Source organism: Salvelinus fontinalis, chromosome 8 (assembly GCF_029448725.1).
Source record: "Salvelinus fontinalis isolate EN_2023a chromosome 8, ASM2944872v1, whole genome shotgun sequence".
Taxonomy (NCBI): Eukaryota; Metazoa; Chordata; class Actinopteri; order Salmoniformes; family Salmonidae; genus Salvelinus; species Salvelinus fontinalis.
In genome coordinates, this window is record NC_074672.1 from 26,458,754 (window position 1) to 26,475,475 (window position 16,722).

A 16,722-nucleotide genomic window follows, 5' to 3' on the forward strand; every position below is an offset into this window, starting at 1 on the left:
ACAGGCACACATACTGTACATACACATAGGGGACCGCACGACAGGGCACTGACATGAGGACATCTGCTGTCAGTGTGGGGCTGTATTTGTTTGTGTTCGCCTGTTTGCTTTTTAGCATGCAGAGGATAATTAGCTGCAATGAAAATTAAATAGGGTTAGTTCTGATAGATTTCAGTTGAATCGACCCAGAGCTCGCAGTCGGCGTTCCAATTCATCCCAAAAGTGATCGAAGGGGTTAAGGTCAGGGCTCTGTGCAGGCCAGTCAAGTTCTTCCACACTGATATCAACAAACCATTTCTGTATGGACCTCGCTTTATGCACGGGGGAATTGTCATGCTGAAACAGGAAAGGGCCTTCACCAAACTGTTGCCACAAAGTTGGAAGCATAGATTTGTCTAGAATGTAATTGTATTCTGTAGCATTAAGATTTCCCTCCACTGGAATTAAGGGGCCTAGCCTGAACCATGAAAAACAGCCCCAGACCATTATTCCTCCTCCACCAAACTTTACAGTTGGCATTCTGGCAGGTAGCATTCTGCTGGCATGCGCCAAACCTAGATTCATCCGTCACTGCCAGATGGTTGAGTGTGATTCATCACTCCAGAGAACGCGTTTCCACTGCTCTAGAGTCTAATAGCGGCGAGCTTTACACCACTCCAACCGACGCTTGGCATTGCGCATGGTGATCTTAGGCTTGTGTGCTGCTGCTCGGACATGGAAACCCATTTCGTGACGAACAGTTCTTGTGCTGACATTGCTTCCAGAAACAGATTGAAACTCAGTAGTGAGTGTTGGACAGACAATTTTTAAAGGCTACACGCTTCAGCACTCGGCGGTCCAGTTCTGTGAGCTTGTGTGGCCTACCACTTTGCGGCTGAGCCGTTGTTGCTCCAAGACGTTTCCACTTCACAATAACAGCACTTACAGTTGACCAGGGCAGCTCTAGCAGGGCAGAAATTTGATGAACTGACTTGTTGGAAAGGTGGCATCCTGTGACGGTGCCACGTTGAAAGTCACTGAGCTCTTCAGTAAGGCCATTCTACTGGCAATGTGTGTCTATTGAGATTTTATGATTGTGTGCTCGATTTTACACACCTTGTAGCTGAAATAGCCGAATCCACTAATTTGGAGGGGTGTGCACATACTTTTGTATATATAGTGTATGTTAATTTCCCAACATGCAGCTTGCCACGGCAAGGATGGTGTCATTGTGTGCATTTGTATGCAGTCAAGGCCAACATCTCTGTCTTTGTCAGTTTCCATGGTGAGGGCTATTATGTGTAGGAATCTATAGTGACATATATCCTTATATTGTGAATGCAAGGACACATTTAATAGGTGCAGGATCCTTTGTGAGGGACTTTTGTAAGAGCTGTTCACAGAAAGAGGTTCACAGCACTCACCTGGTTCTATAGGGAGATTATTTTAAACTCGGTTCGCTAAAGAAAACTATGTGAGAAGAATTCAACATGAAGCTTTGTTTTTTCTGATGAAAACGGTGTTTGTGAGAAGAGCTCTAGGAGGCTGTAGTTTTATATGGATTTCTTTGATACACAAATATCGTATGTGTGTGGACAGTACATTTACATTTACATTTAAGTCATTTAGCAGACGCTCTTATCCAGAGCGACTTACAAATTGGTGCATTCACCTTATGACATCCAGTGGAACAGCCACTTTACAATAGTGCATCTAGATCTTTTAAGGGGGGGGGGGGGGGGCAGAAGGATTGCTTTATCCTAGGTATTCCTTGAAGAGGTGGGGTTTCAGGTGTCTCCGGAAGGTGGTGATTGACTCCGCTGTCCTGGCGTCGTGAGGGAGTTTGTTCCACCATTGGGGTGCCAGAGCAGCGAACAGTTTTGACTGGGCTGAGCGGGAACTGTACTTCCTCAGTGGTAGGGAGGCGAGCAGGCCAGAGGTGGATGAACGCAGTGCCCTTGTTTGGGTGTAGGGCCTGATCAGAGCCTGAAGGTACTGAGGTGCCGTTCCCCTCACAGCTCCGTAGGCAAGCACCATGGTCTTGTAGCGGATGCGAGCTTCAACTGGAAGCCAGTGGAGAGAGCGGAGGAGCGGGGTGACGTGAGAGAACTTGGGAAGGTTGAACACCAGACGGGCTGCGGCGTTCTGGATGAGTTGTAGGGGTTTAATGGCACAGGCAGGGAGCCCAGCCAACAGCGAGTTGCAGTAATCCAGACAGGAGATGACAAGTGCCTGGATTAGGACCTGCGCCGCTTCCTGTGTGAGGCAGGGTCGTACTCTGCGGATGTTGTAGAGCATGAACCTACAGGAACGGGCCACCGCCTTGATGTTGGTGGAGAACGACAGGGTGTTGTCCAGGATCACGCCAAGGTTCTTAGCGCTCTGGGAGGAGGACACAATGGAGTTGTCAACCGTGATGGCGAGATCATGGAACGGACAGTCCTTCCCCGGGAGGAAGAGCAGCTCCGTCTTGCCGAGGTTCAGCTTGAGGTGGTGATCCGTCATCCACACTGATATGTCTGCCAGACATGCAGAGATGCGATTCGCCACCTGGTCATCAGAAGGGGGAAAGGAGAAGATTAATTGTGTGTCGTCTGCATAGCAATGATAGGAGAGACCATGTGAGGTTATGACAGAGCCAAGTGACTTGGTGTATAGCGAGAATAGGAGAGGGCCTAGAACAGAGCCCTGGGGGACACCAGTGGTGAGAGCGCGTGGTGAGGAGACAGATTCTCGCCACGCCACCTGGTAGGAGCGACCTGTCAGGTAGGACGCAATCCAAGCGTGGGCCGCGCCGGAGATGCCCAACTCGGAGAGGGTGGAGAGGAGGATCTGATGGTTCACAGTATCGAAGGCAGCCGATAGGTCTAGAAGGATGAGAGCAGAGGAGAGAGAGTTAGCTTTAGCAGTGCGGAGCGCCTCCGTGATACAGAGAAGAGCAGTCTCAGTTGAGTGACTAGTCTTGAAACCTGACTGATTTGGATCAAGAAGGTCATTCTGAGAGAGATAGCAGGAGAGCTTGCCAAGGACGGCACGTTCAAGAGTTTTGGAGAGAAAAGAAAGAAGGGATACTGGTCTGTAGTTGTTGACATCGGAGGGATCGAGTGTAGGTTTTTTCAGAAGGGGTGCAACTCTCGCTCTCTTGAAGACGGAAGGGACGTAGCCAGCGGTCAAGGATGAGTTGATGAGCGAGGTGAGGTAAGGTAGAAGGTCTCCGGAAATGGTCTGGAGAAGAGAGGAGGGGATAGGGTCAAGCGGGCAGGTTGTTGGGCGGCCGGCCGTCACAAGACGCGAGATTTCATCTGGAGAGAGAGGGGAGAAAGAGGTCAAAGCACAGGGTTGGGCAGTGTGAGCAGAACCAGCGGTGTCGTTTGACTTAGCAAACGAGGATCGGATGTCGTCGACCTTCTTTTCAAAATGGTTGACGAAGTCGTCTGCAGAGAGGGAGGAGGGGGGGGGAGGGGGAGGAGGATTCAGGAGGGAGGAGAAGGTGGCAAAGAGCTTCCTAGGGTTAGAGGCAGATGCTTGGAATTTAGAGTGGTAGAAAGTGGCTTTAGCAGCAGAGACAGAAGAGGAAAATGTAGAGAGGAGGGAGTGAAAGGATGCCAGGTCCGCAGGGAGGCGAGTTTTCCTCCATTTCCGCTCGGCTGCCCGGAGCCCTGTTCTGTGAGCTCGCAATGAGTCGTCGAGCCACGGAGCGGGAGGGGAGGACCGAGCCGGCCTGGAGGATAGGGGACATAGAGAGTCAAAGGATGCAGAAAGGGAGGAGAGGAGGGTTGAGGAGGCAGAATCAGGAGATAGGTTGGAGAAGGTTTGGGCAGAGGGAAGAGATGATAGGATGGAAGAGGAGAGAGTAGCGGGGGAGAGAGAGCGGAGGTTGGGACGGCGCGATACCATCCGAGTAGGGGCAGTGTGGGAAGTGTTGGATGAGAGCGAGAGGGAAAAGGATACAAGGTAGTGGTCGGAGACTTGGAGGGGAGTTGCAATGAGGTTAGTGGAAGAACAGCATCTAGTAAAGATGAGGTCAAGCGTATTGCCTGCCTTGTGAGTAGGGGGGGAAGGTGAGAGGGTGAGGTCAAAAGAGGAGAGGAGTGGAAAGAAGGAGGCAGAGAGGAATGAGTCAAAGGTAGACGTGGGGAGGTTAAAGTCACCCAGAACTGTGAGAGGTGAGCCGTCCTCAGGAAAGGAGCTTATCAAGGCATCAAGCTCATTGATGAACTCTCCAAGGGAACCTGGAGGGCGATAAATGATAAGGATGTTAAGCTTGAAAGGGCTGGTAACTGTGACAGCATGGAATTCAAAGGAGGCGATAGACAGATGGGTAAGGGGAGAAAGAGAGAATGACCACTTGGGAGAGATGAGGATCCCGGTGCCACCACCCCGCTGACCAGAAGGTCTCGGGGTGTGCGAGAACACGTGGGCAGACGAAGAGAGAGCAGTAGGAGTAGCAGTGTTATCTGTGGTGAGCCATGTTTCCGTCAGTGCCAGGAAGTCGAGGGACTGGAGGGACGCATAGGCTGAGATGAGCTCTGCCTTGTTGGCCGCAGATCGGCAGTTCCAGAGGCTACCGGAGACCTGGAACTCCACGTGGGTCGTGCGGGCTGGGACCACCAGGTTAGGGTGGGCGCGGCCACGCGGTGTGAAGCGTTTGTATGGTCTGTGCAGAGAGGAGAGAACAGGGATAGACAGACACATGGTTGACAGGCTACAGAAGAGGCTACGCTAATGCAAAGGAGATTAGAATGACAAGTGGGCTACACGTCTCGAATGTTCAGAAAGTTAAGCTTACGTTGCAAAAAAATAAAAATAAAATACAAGATCTTATTGACTAAAATGATATAGTACTGCTGGCTGGTGAAGTAGCCTGGCTAGCAGTGGCTACGTTGTTGAAAGTGAAGCTGGCTAGGTAACCTCGACAATTTCACTAAATTTCTCTAAACTACACAATTATCATGGATACAAGGACAGCAAAGACAACTAGCTAACACTACGCTAATCAAGTCGTTCCGTTGTAATGTAAGTTTCTACAGTGCTGCTATTCGGTAGAAGTTGGCTAGCTAGCAGTGTTGGCTAGGTAGGAGGACGGCAGCGCGGCAGGCGAAAAATAGCTGGCTAGCTAACCGATAATTACTCAAAGCTACACAATTATCTTAGATAAAAAGATAGCAAAGAAAACTATGTAGCTAGCTAACACTACACAAGTCAAGTCGTTCCGTTGTAATGAATCGTTTCTACAGTGCTGCTAATCGGTGGCTAGCTAGCAGGGTTGACTACGTTACGTTACGTTAGGGCGAGAATACCTGGCTAGCGAACCTTGATAACTACACAATTGTCACCGATACAAAGACGGCTATGTAGCCAGCTAAGTAGCTAGCTAAGATCGAACAAATACAAATCAAAGATAGCAAAGACAACTGTGTAGTCAGCCAACACTACACTGATCAAGTCGTTCCGTTGTAATGCACTCGTTTCTACAATGCTGCTATTCGGTGGCAAGCTGGCTAGCTAGCAGTGTTGGCTACGTTGCGTTACGTTAGGGCGAAAATAGCTGGCTGGCGAACCTCAATAACTACACAATTATGTTTGATGCAAAGACGGCTATGTAGCTAGCTAAGATCAAACAAATCAAACCGTTGTACTGTAGTGAAAATGAAAATCAGACCGTTGTACTATAATGAAATGTAATGAAAAGTTTATACTACTATTCGGTAGACGGTGGACGTTTGCTGGCTGCTGGGCAGATAGCAGTGTGGACTACGATAGACGACGGAATACGATAATTACGCAATTATCTTTTATACACAGACGGCTAAGTAGCTAGCTAAGAAGAAATTGCTAAGGTTAGACAAATTAAACCGTTGTACTATAATGAAATGTAATGAAAATGAAATGAAAAGTTATACTACCTGCAGAGCGAATGCAAATGCGACCGCTCGCTCCAAACCGGATGTTGAACTTGAACTCTATGGTGTTATGCATAGGTTTTTATAGTGACTGAGGGCTATGTTATAGGCACTTCGCTTTTTAATAAAAGGCCATTTCCAATTGAGCCAACATTTGCAGCATTTACCATGAATTGGTTCTCCACAAACACATTGCCTTTAAAAGCCGCAATTCCTAGAACCTGCGATAGGATTGAATAGCGGCCTATGTATCTTGTGTGAACAGCTCTATACTAAAAGTGTTTTTGTGTGTAGTATGTATTAATGCACAAACAGTTGAAGTTGGAAGTTTACATACACCTTAGCCAAATACATTTAAACTCAGTTTTTCACAATTCCTGACATTTAATCCAAGTAAAAAATTCCCTCTCTTCGGTCAGTTAGGATCACATTCCCAGTGGGTCAGAAGTTTACATACACTCAATTAGTATTTGGTAGCATTGCCTTTAAATTGTGTAACTTCGGTCAAACGTTTTGGGTAGCCTTCCACAAGCTTCCTACAATAAGTTGGGTGAATGTTGGCCCATTCCTCCTGACAGAGCTGGTGTAACCGAGTCAGGTTTGTAGGCCTCCTTGCTCGCACACGCATCGGTTTTCAATTCTGCCCACAAATTTTCTATAGGATTGAGGTCAGGGCTTTGTGATGGCCACTCCAATACATTGACTTTGTTGTCCTTAAGCCATTTTGCCACAACTTTGTCACAACTGGAAGTATGCTTGGGGTCATTGTCCATTTGAAAAACCCATTTGTGACCCAGCTTTAACTTCCTGACTGATGTTTTGAGATATTGCTTCAATATATCCACATAATTTTCCTTTCCTCAAGATGCCATCTATTTTGTGAAGTGCACCAGTTCCACCTGCTTCGAAGCACCCGCACAACATGATGCTGCCACCCCCAGGCTTCACGGTTGGGATGGTGTTCTTCGGCTTGCAAGCATCCCCCTTTTTCCTCCAAACATAATGATGGTCATTATGGCCAAACAGTTATATTTTTGTTTCATCAGACCAGAGGACATTTCTCCAAAAAGTACAATCTTTATCCCCATGTGCAGTTGCAAACCGTAGTCAGGCTTTTTTATGGCGGTTTTGGAGCAGTGGCTTCTTCCTTGCTGAGCGGCCTTTCAGGTTATGTCGATATAGGACACTTTTTATTGTACTTTTGTACCTATTTCCTCCAGCATCTTAACAAGGTCCCTTGATGTTGTTCTGGGATTGATTTGCACTTTTCGCACCGAATTACGTTGATCTCTAGGAGACAGAACGCGTCTCCTTCCTGAGCGGTATGACGGCTGCGTGGTCCCATGGTGTTTATGCTTGCATACTATTGTTTGTACAGATGAACGTAGTACCTTCAGGCATTTGGAAATTGCTCCCAAGGATGAACCAGACTTGTGGAGGTCTACAGTTTGTTTTCTGAGGTCTTGGCTGATTTCTTTTGATTTTCCCATGACGTCAAGCAAAGAGGCAAGGTAGGCCTTGCCTGTACCACAGGTACACCTCCAATTGACTCAAATGATGTCAATTAGCCTATCAGAAGCTTCTCAAGTCATGACATCATTTTCTGGAATTTTCCAAGCTGTTTAAAGGCACAGTCAACTTAGTGTATGTAAACTTCTGACCCACTGGAATTGCAATACAGTGAATTATAAGTGAAATAATCTGTCTGTAAACAATTGTTGGAAAAATGACTTGTGTCATGCACAAAGTAGATGTCCTAACCGACTTGCCAAAACTATATTTTGTTAACAAGAAATTTGTGGACTGGTTGAAAAACAACTTTTAATAACTCCAACCTAAGTGTATGTAAACTTCCGACTTCAACTGTATGTCCATGTCTTTGCTTTTGTTTTAGGTTTCAATGGACAGTTTTTTTTATTGGTAATGGCTCCTAATCCGTGACCAGAACTTTTATTTCTGAAGCTCTGTATTGTTGAGTTTGCAAATTCTCTGGGAAATTGGAACTTCACTCATTTTCTCATGCCAAAACCAGATTAGATACACACCGGTAGTTAAATCAGAGGTAAATGCCTAAAAGATTATATTCGCAATGTCACTAAAGAAAAAACAAACAACCAAAACAGCAATAGCCACCACAATGTCGAAACATGATTTTGTCATAAGTTCAGTAACATTTGCTTGATTTTGCAGTCCCAGGACATCGTGGTGCATCGACATTAGCATGCTAGCGACGCTAGTCAGCATGCTACATGATAATCAGCTTGCGTTAGCTAGCTAGCGTTAGCTTCTTAGCTAACCAGCTCTAGTAGGTGTAAACCGATGCTGGCTATGTGGCTAGCTAGATGACCAGCAGTGGTGACAGTGAGGGCCCTAATGTGATTCAAGACTTTAATTTATAAGTACCATTGTGCAGAAATGGCAAAGAAAATACTGGTTGATGAGCTAACTAAGTCAGCTAGTGTGATAGCTATGACATTTACCAGTGTGCATGCACAAATGCATGACGACACATTGTATCGAAGTCAAGAAGGAATGCAGAATGGACTGCCTCTCTGGAACTGGACTGCCTCATCTATCTAGCTAGACCAGGCTGCTCTCAGTCTGCAGCAGAGGGGTACAAAAATGCCAGTACACAAATGCATAGCTCATACAATTATATTTTGTTCTCATCAATGACAATACATCTTGCAAAGTAAATACCTGCATCAAATATATATCACTGCATTCCACAATAGTGTGTAAAATCTCTAGTTGTTTTTTGTCCATAGGAAAGGGGACCCAACATCAAGCGTGTGAAGGGGCGATACACATTATGATAGCTTGTGACTGAGGATGAAAAACCCGGTGACCACTAGACGTCCTCCTATACCCAGATCAAATGCACTAGATTTTCATCAGTACTGTGTGATTCTATAGTTATCTTTATTTTTTTATACTCAGCAGGTAGGGGCCTACGTACTTCAGATCTTTTGTCTTCATGAATGGTTTCATGTAAGCTTGGTTGCACCTCCCATCTGTTTAGCTAGCACAGACTGGAATACGTTCTGGGATACTTTCGATGGCATTGGGGAGTACACCACATCAGTCACTGGCTTAATCAATAAGTGCATCGATGACGTTGTCCCTACAGTGACTGTACGTACATACCCCAACCAGAAGCCATGGATTACAGGCAACATCAGCACCGAGCTAAAGGGTAGAGTTGCCGCTTTCAAATAGCGGGACTCTAACCCGGACGCTAATAAGAAATCCCGCTATGCCCTCCGACGAACCATAAAACAGGCAAAGCGTCAATACAGGACTGAGATTAAATCATATTACACCGGCTCCAACCCTCGTCGGATGTGGCATGACTTGCAAACTATTACAGACTACAAAGGGACCACAGCCGCGAGCTGCCCAGCGACATGAGCCTACCGGATGAGCTAAATTACTTCTATGCTCGCTTCGAGGCAAGCAACACTGAAGCATGCATGAGAGCATCAGCTGTTCCGGACGACTGTGTAGGCACGCTCTCCGTAGCCGATGTGAGTTAGACCTTTAAACAGGTCAACAAGCTTCCTGCCATCCAGGACCTCTATACCAGGCGGTGTCAGAGGAAGGCCCTAAAAATTGTCAAAGACTCCAGCCACCCTAGTCATAGACTGTTTTCTCTGCTACTGCACGCCAAGCGGTACCGGAGCGCCAAGTCTAGGTCCAAAAGGCTTCTTAACAGCTTCTACCCCCAAGCCATAAGACTCCTGAACAGCTAATCAAGTGGCTACCCAGACTGTTTGTTCCCCCCTTTCTTTTCTGCTGCTGCTACTCTCTGTTTATTATCTATGCATAGTCACTTTAACTCTAACTACATGTACATATTACCTCAATTACCTCGACTAACCTGTGCCCCCGCACATTGACTCTGTACCGGTATCCCCTGTATAAAGCCTCGCTACTGTTATTTTACTGCTGCTCCTTAATTATGTTATTTTTTACTTAATTTTCTTTAAACTGCATTGTTGGTGAAGGGCTTGTAAGTAAGCATTTCTCTGTAAGGTCTACACCTGTTGTATTCAGCGCATGTGACAAATAACATTTGATTTGATCTTAGTGTAAGAAGGCAGTTGATACAACAAAGGATGCAGTATTTACATTTCTCCTGGATTGCCATTTCTCATTTAGTTAGCCCCACCTCACCCCAGAAATGTGAGTCAGTTTTCTAATCAGTTTACAGAGAAAATACATAGATGTATGTGCTCCTAAGAGATCCATATGTGTTTTCCAAAATGTCCCAAATATGTTTATATACAAATCATATGCAATAGACATGTTACACCAGTGCAGCAAGCTAGTGGACTCTACATCAAGTACTGTTGAAATCAATTTGATTCTTGGGGATACGATGATACCTAGTGGTGATATGGTTGATTTCTCCCTAACCATCATTTTTTATCTCCCCCTCGCTGTTCTGTTTGTTGGGATCTGGTAGGTCACTAAAAACTGTCTCCACTTCTTTCCTGTTCAAGAACTACGAGTCAAATGTCAGAGAAGTTGTTGACTAAATAGGCAACGTAGTGAGATATATTTTGTCGTATGCACTTTTTTATGCAATAGCAAGATAATTTGCGATGACACATCGAGCTAGATACTTTACAGTTTACAACATGCTCACTCATAGCTATGTTAATTTATGTGTATTGACTATGATTAACTACAGATAATAAAATCATTGCAATGCATGAGAGCTGCATCTGTGTATGTGCCGGCACTTTTGCATACCATAGAACAGTCCGTCCTGGTTGTAATATTGACAGCACCAGAGGCGGTCTCTACTGGTCCTGCCATGCATGCAAAGCTAGCTAGCATCCTCTTTGATAACAGGTATACCTTGCTAGCTAACTTAGCTAGCTCATCAAACAGTGTTTTCTTGTTTTTGTCTGCACGATGGCACTTATTAGAGGCTTGAATATCATATGAACTTCACTGTCCCCACTGGTCATCTAGCTAGCCATGTAGCCAGCAGGGTTGCATCGATTTCCATTGGACTAGACTAGAGCTTGCTAGCTAGGTAGCTAATGCTGGCTAGCTAGCAAGCTAACACTAGTGTAAAAAATTGATGAAAAAGATATTAACGCAACCATTTCATTTTTTTACATTTCATATAAGGAAATAATTAAATTAAAATACATTCATTAGGCCTTAATCTATGGATTTGACATGACTGGGAATACAGATATGCATCTGTTAGTCACAGTTACTGTATCTTAAAAAAAGGGTAGGGGCGTGGATAATAAAACCAGTCAGTATGTGTCCACCATTTGCCTCATACAGCGTGACACATCTCCTTCAAATATAATTGATCAGGCTGTTGACTGTGGAATGTTGTCCCACTCCTCTTCGATGGCTGTGTGAAGTTGCTGGATATTGGCAGGAATTGGAACACGCCGTTGTACACGTCGACCCAGAGCATCCCAAACATACTCAATGGGTGACATGTCTGGTGAGTGTACAGGCCATGGAAGTACTGGGACATTTTCAGCTTCCAGGAATTGTGTACAGATCGTTTCGACATGGGGCCTTGCATTTCATGCTGAAACATGAAGTGATGGAGGCAGATGAATGGCACAACAATGAGCCTCAGGACCTCGTCACAGTATCTCCGTGCATTCAAATTGTCATCGATAAAATTCAGTTGTGTTCGTTGTTTGTAGCTTATGCCTGCGCATACCATAACCCCACCGCCACCATGGAGCACTCTGTTCACAACGTTGATATCAGCAAACCGCTTGCCCACACAGTGCCATACACACTGTTTGGCATCTGCCCGTTACAGTTGAGACCGGGATTAATCCGTGAAGAGCACACTTCTCCGGTGTGACAGTGGCTGTCGAAGGTGAGCATTTGCCCACTGAAGTCGGTTACGATTACGAACTGCAGTCAGGTCAAGACTCTGGTCTGAGATGTTTCTGACAGTTTGTGCAAAAAGTCCTAGGATGTGCAAACCCACAGTTTCATCAGGATGGCTGGTCTCAGACAATCCTGCAGGTGAAGAAGCCAGATGTGGAGGTCCTGGGCTGGTGTGCTTACACGTGGTCTGCTGTTGTGAGGCCAGTTGGACTTACTACCAAATTCTTATGGTAGAGAAATTAACATTAAATTCTCTGGCAACAGCTCTGGTGGACATTCCTGCAGTCAGCATGCCAATTGCACGCTCCCTCAAAACTTGAGACATCTGCATTGTGCTGTGTGACAAAAATGCACATTTTAGAGTGGCATTTTATTGTCCCCAGCTCAAGGTGCACCTGTACCCGCTAACTAGCTAGCCATTTCACATCCGTTACATAATGATCATGCTGTTTAATCAGGTTCTTGATATGCCACACCTTACAGGTGGATGGATTATCTTGGCAAAGGAGAAAGGCTCACTAAAAGGGATGCAAACAAATTTGTGCACAATATTTGAGAGAAATAATATTTTTGTGAGTATGGATAATTTGAGAGAAATAATCTTTCTGTGAGTATGGGACATTGGAGAGAAATAATCTGTTTGTTAGTATGGAATATTTGAGAGAAATAATATTTTTGTGAGTATGGAACATTTGAGAGAAATAATATTTTTGTGAGTATGGAACATTGGAGAGAAATAATATTTTTGTGAGTATAGAACATTTCTGGGAGATTTTATTTCAGCTGGTGAAACATGCATTTATATTTTTTTAGTATAGAACAGTGAGGGTTAGTTATTAAAACAACATTTTATAGCGTCGTTAGCATGCTAATGTTGATACACCATAGTTGTGGGTCCATAAAATCAAGCAAATGGTACTGAACTCATGTTTTGACATTGTAGTGGCTATTGCTGTTTTGGTAGTTTTTTTGCTTAGTGACATTGCGAATATCATCTTTTTGCCTTTTAACTCTTATTTAACTAGCTATGTATCTAAGTCCCAAATTCTCTTGAGATACTGTGAGAATTAGCGCACTCACAGATATGAAGCCTCAGAAATAAAAGATCCAGTCACGGATTAGGAGCAACTCCCTTTTTATATCAAATTGTGCATGTGTGATAGGTTTTTAACACGTGTGTGTGCACGTGTTGTAGGTTCCCATGGTAATGACTGTGTGCACGTGTTGTAGGTTCCCATGGTAATGACTGTGTACATGTGTTGTAGGTTCCCATGGTAATGACTGTGTGCACGTGTTGTAGGTTCCCATGGTAATGACTGTGTGCACGTGTTGTAGGTTCCCATGGTAATGACTGTGTACATGTGTTGTAGGTTCCCATGGTAATGACTGTGTGTGTGTTTTGTAGGTTTCTATGGTAAGGGCTGTATAGAAGCATGCCAGCTGAACCCGTGTGAGAATGATGCCAAGTGCCACAGGAAGCCCAGCTCATCACACGGATACATCTGTGACTGTGGAGACAACCACTATGGCCAGTACTGTCAGCACAGGTTAGTCTTTCAACTTTACATCTACTGTCGATCAACCATAGATCAACTACTATGGGCAATACTGTCAGCACAGGTCAGTGTGTCAACTTTACATCAACTTTAAATACATGAACATTATTAACGTACTGTCCATCTGTGACTAGGGAGACAGGTCAGTAAACACTAGAACTACAGATCAACTTCAGATGACTGAGGCCCAGATGTCTGTGTGTGTTTCTAATGTTAGTAACAGTATACCATAGCAGTGCCTGAGACTGGGGTGAGACAGCAGTGGTACAGTGCTCTGCTCTGTCTCTGTCAATGTGGATTTTGTTGTCCTTGTTTTTCAGCAGATATGCCCTAATCCCCAGGAGAGGATGAGAGGAGACTTAAGTTTCTCTGTGATGATAAAACACAGTGTATATATGTGACCCAGGTGTCACCCCACTCCAATGTGAAATCCCTCCCAGCTTTAGGTCTCACAGATTTGTCACTTCCTAATTTCCCTTTAATCTAGGTACTGTGGCCTATATAGCAGACAGGGACTGAAATTGAGAGAACTACCACTTTTAACGTGTGTGTGCGTGTGTTTCACTGTGTGTGTGTGTGTGTGTGCGTGCGTGCCTGTGTAGGATTGACCACCAGTGTCCACGTGGTTGGTGGGGCTCTCCAACATGTGGGCCCTGCCACTGTAACACCAGTAAAGGATTCGACCCCGACTGCAACAAGACCAGTGGCCACTGCCATTGCAAGGTGACCTGCCCGCCACGACACACACACACACACACACACACACACACACACACACACACACACACACACACACACACACACACACACACACACACACACACACACACACACACACACACACACACACACACACACACACACACACACAAGCATGCGCACAATCACGCATATCAGCAGTAAATACTCTTACCGTTAATCAACTCATATCGCAATCCCAGGCATGGGATCCCAGATCCATGCTCTTATATACCTCAGCAGACCTATCATCACCGTTGACCCTTACCTACTGTTTTCTAATCCCTGCTTGTGACCCTAATCCTTGATACTGATCCTAACCTGACACTGCTATCAAACAGGCGTTGTCTTATCGAGGCATTATCAGCAGCTTCACCTTGTAATCTGAGCAAGCCCATTACCCTTAACACTCTTAATGCCAACGGACCCACCGTATCCCTCATACCACCCTCCACACTGTGACCCCATTTTAAATCCTGTTTCAAGGACAGTACAGAAGCTCCATTTTCTCACAGTATAGTATTATAGTATTATATTGAGTATTGTAATTTAAATGTTGAATTGTTCTAAGATGAGATTTAACAAACTGGTGTTTCTTAACGCCCACCTGACAATATTTTTGTGTGTTTGTCTGTCCATGTCTCTGTACGTCTTTCCTTTTCTCTCTAAATCCTTCTCTTTTCTGTAAATCTGTCTGCTTTCATCTTCCCCTCTCTCTTTTTCATGTTGATTTGTGCGCATTTGTGTGTCTGTCTGTGTGCGTCTATGTACATGTATATGCCTGTATATGTGAATGTTTGCGTGTATATGTATGTGACTTTGCTATGTCTGTTCTTTGTGTATTTGGATGTGGTTGTTTTTGGTCTGAATGTTATGTCTACGTGTGTTTGGGTGTATATTTGTTTCTGTTGTGTCTGTCTCTCTGTGTACCTATCTCTGTGTATATATCCGTGTGTGTCAGGAGTTCCACTACCGCCTGCGGGGCAGTGACTCCTGCCTGCCGTGTGACTGCTACCCTGTGGGCTCCTTCTCCCGGTCATGTGACCCAGAGAGTGGCCAGTGCCAGTGTCGGGCTGGTGTGATTGGTCGACAGTGCAACATGTGCGACAACCCCTTCGCTGAAGTCACACTGAAGGGCTGCGAAGGTGAGACCGAGGGATTCCTCTCCTCCTACCTGTGATCTTCTCTTTCTCTTTTCCTCTCATGTCTTCTCTCTCATCTTCTCTGTGCCTCCCGCTTCTCTGATTCACTTATTTTCCCTGCTGTAAGACTCGTTCTCTCTCAAAAAACATCTCCCTCTTGTCAAACCTCTCTCCTCTCAAACTAGTAGGAGATTTTCATTGTCTTCATACACAGTTTTTATTTTTATTCATACACAGTCTTTTCCCCCCTGTTTCTCTCTCTCTCTGTCTGTTAGTCATCTATGACGGCTGTCCTAAGACCATCACCCTGGGTATCTGGTGGCCCAGGACGAAGTTCAACCTGCCAGCAGCCGTGCCCTGTCCTAAAGGATCCGTGGGTCAGTCCCTCAACACTCTACACTTTCTCTGTAGTTATATGAACCGTAACTCATTAAATTCTTTGAAATTGTTGCTTTTATATTTTTGTTCAGTATACTGTCTATTTTCTGAATCTTCCAAAGAAGGAAAGATGATAACATCTCCCATTAGAAGACTCATGATCTATACTGACAATAGGCAGATAAACGCCCCATTCCTTTGAAACCTAGTATCTGTGTTTGAATGTATTCCCTGTGCTGCTTTTTAGTGTTGTGGATGTGTTATACAGGTATTAGTGTCTGTGTCTGTTCTCTCCAGGTGCTGCTATCAGACACTGTGACGTGGAGAGGGGCTGGCTGGAGCCGGATCTCTACAACTGTACCTCTCCTCCCTTTGTGGAGCTCAATGCAGCAGTAAGAATACTCCACTACCCCATTGCTCATACTGGTTGGAACTGTACAATACGGAATGGTGTCTAACATAGTGTGTGTGTGTGTGTGTGTGTGTGTGTGTGTGTGTGTGTGTGTGTGTGTGTGTGTGTGTGTGTGTGTGTGTGTGTGTGTGTGTGTGTGTGTGTGTGTGTGTGTGTGTGTGTGTGTGTGTGCATAGCTGGAGTCGGTTGAGCGGAACGAGACAGAGCTCAGCACCATCGTGGAGAAGAAACTGGCCCACCAGCTCCGTGATGTCACCGAGGCCACGCCCCGTCTCTATGGCAATGACCTCCAGATTGCCGAGCGGCTACTGTCCCGCCTGTTGACCTTCGAGAGTCTGCAGACGGGCTTCGGCCTGACCGCCACCCAGGACGCACACTTCAACGAGGTGAGGGTTGCCTGGCAACACGCTCGTAAAACCTTTTATTGGAGTTTGGAAAATGTAGTCACTGTTTTATTAGATTGTGTGTGTAGGAACTGAATCTCCCTCTCTCCTTCCGTCTCCAGAATGTTCTGCAGGGCTGCAGTGCAGTGCTGGGTCCAGGCAGTGCAAGTTTATGGCGGGCCCAGATCCAGGCCCAGGGAGGGGCAGGAGGGCTGGCTGATCTGCTGGAGCAGTATGCCCAGACCCTGGCCCAGAACATGAAGCTCACCTACCTGAACCCCGTGGCTCTGGTCGCCCCCAACATCGGTGAGTCCCCCCCCAGGACAGAACCATCTGCTCTCTTAC

General features: G+C 45.6%; 1 protein-coding gene across 2 annotated transcripts in view; it reads left to right on the forward strand.

Annotated features, from left to right (window-relative positions):
* Positions 1 to 16,722, forward strand: part of celsr3 (cadherin, EGF LAG seven-pass G-type receptor 3) — a 56,822-nt gene that overhangs the window by 29,750 nt on the left and 10,350 nt on the right. For both annotated transcript variants that reach the window (XM_055931962.1, XM_055931963.1), the window contains 7 exons: positions 13,174 to 13,315; positions 13,927 to 14,047; positions 15,024 to 15,207; positions 15,480 to 15,581; positions 15,880 to 15,974; positions 16,171 to 16,380; positions 16,500 to 16,683. In XM_055931962.1, the coding sequence (XP_055787937.1) occupies positions 13,174 to 13,315; positions 13,927 to 14,047; positions 15,024 to 15,207; positions 15,480 to 15,581; positions 15,880 to 15,974; positions 16,171 to 16,380; positions 16,500 to 16,683 (1,038 nt within the window). The remainder of the gene's footprint in view (positions 1 to 13,173; positions 13,316 to 13,926; positions 14,048 to 15,023; positions 15,208 to 15,479; positions 15,582 to 15,879; positions 15,975 to 16,170; positions 16,381 to 16,499; positions 16,684 to 16,722) is intronic.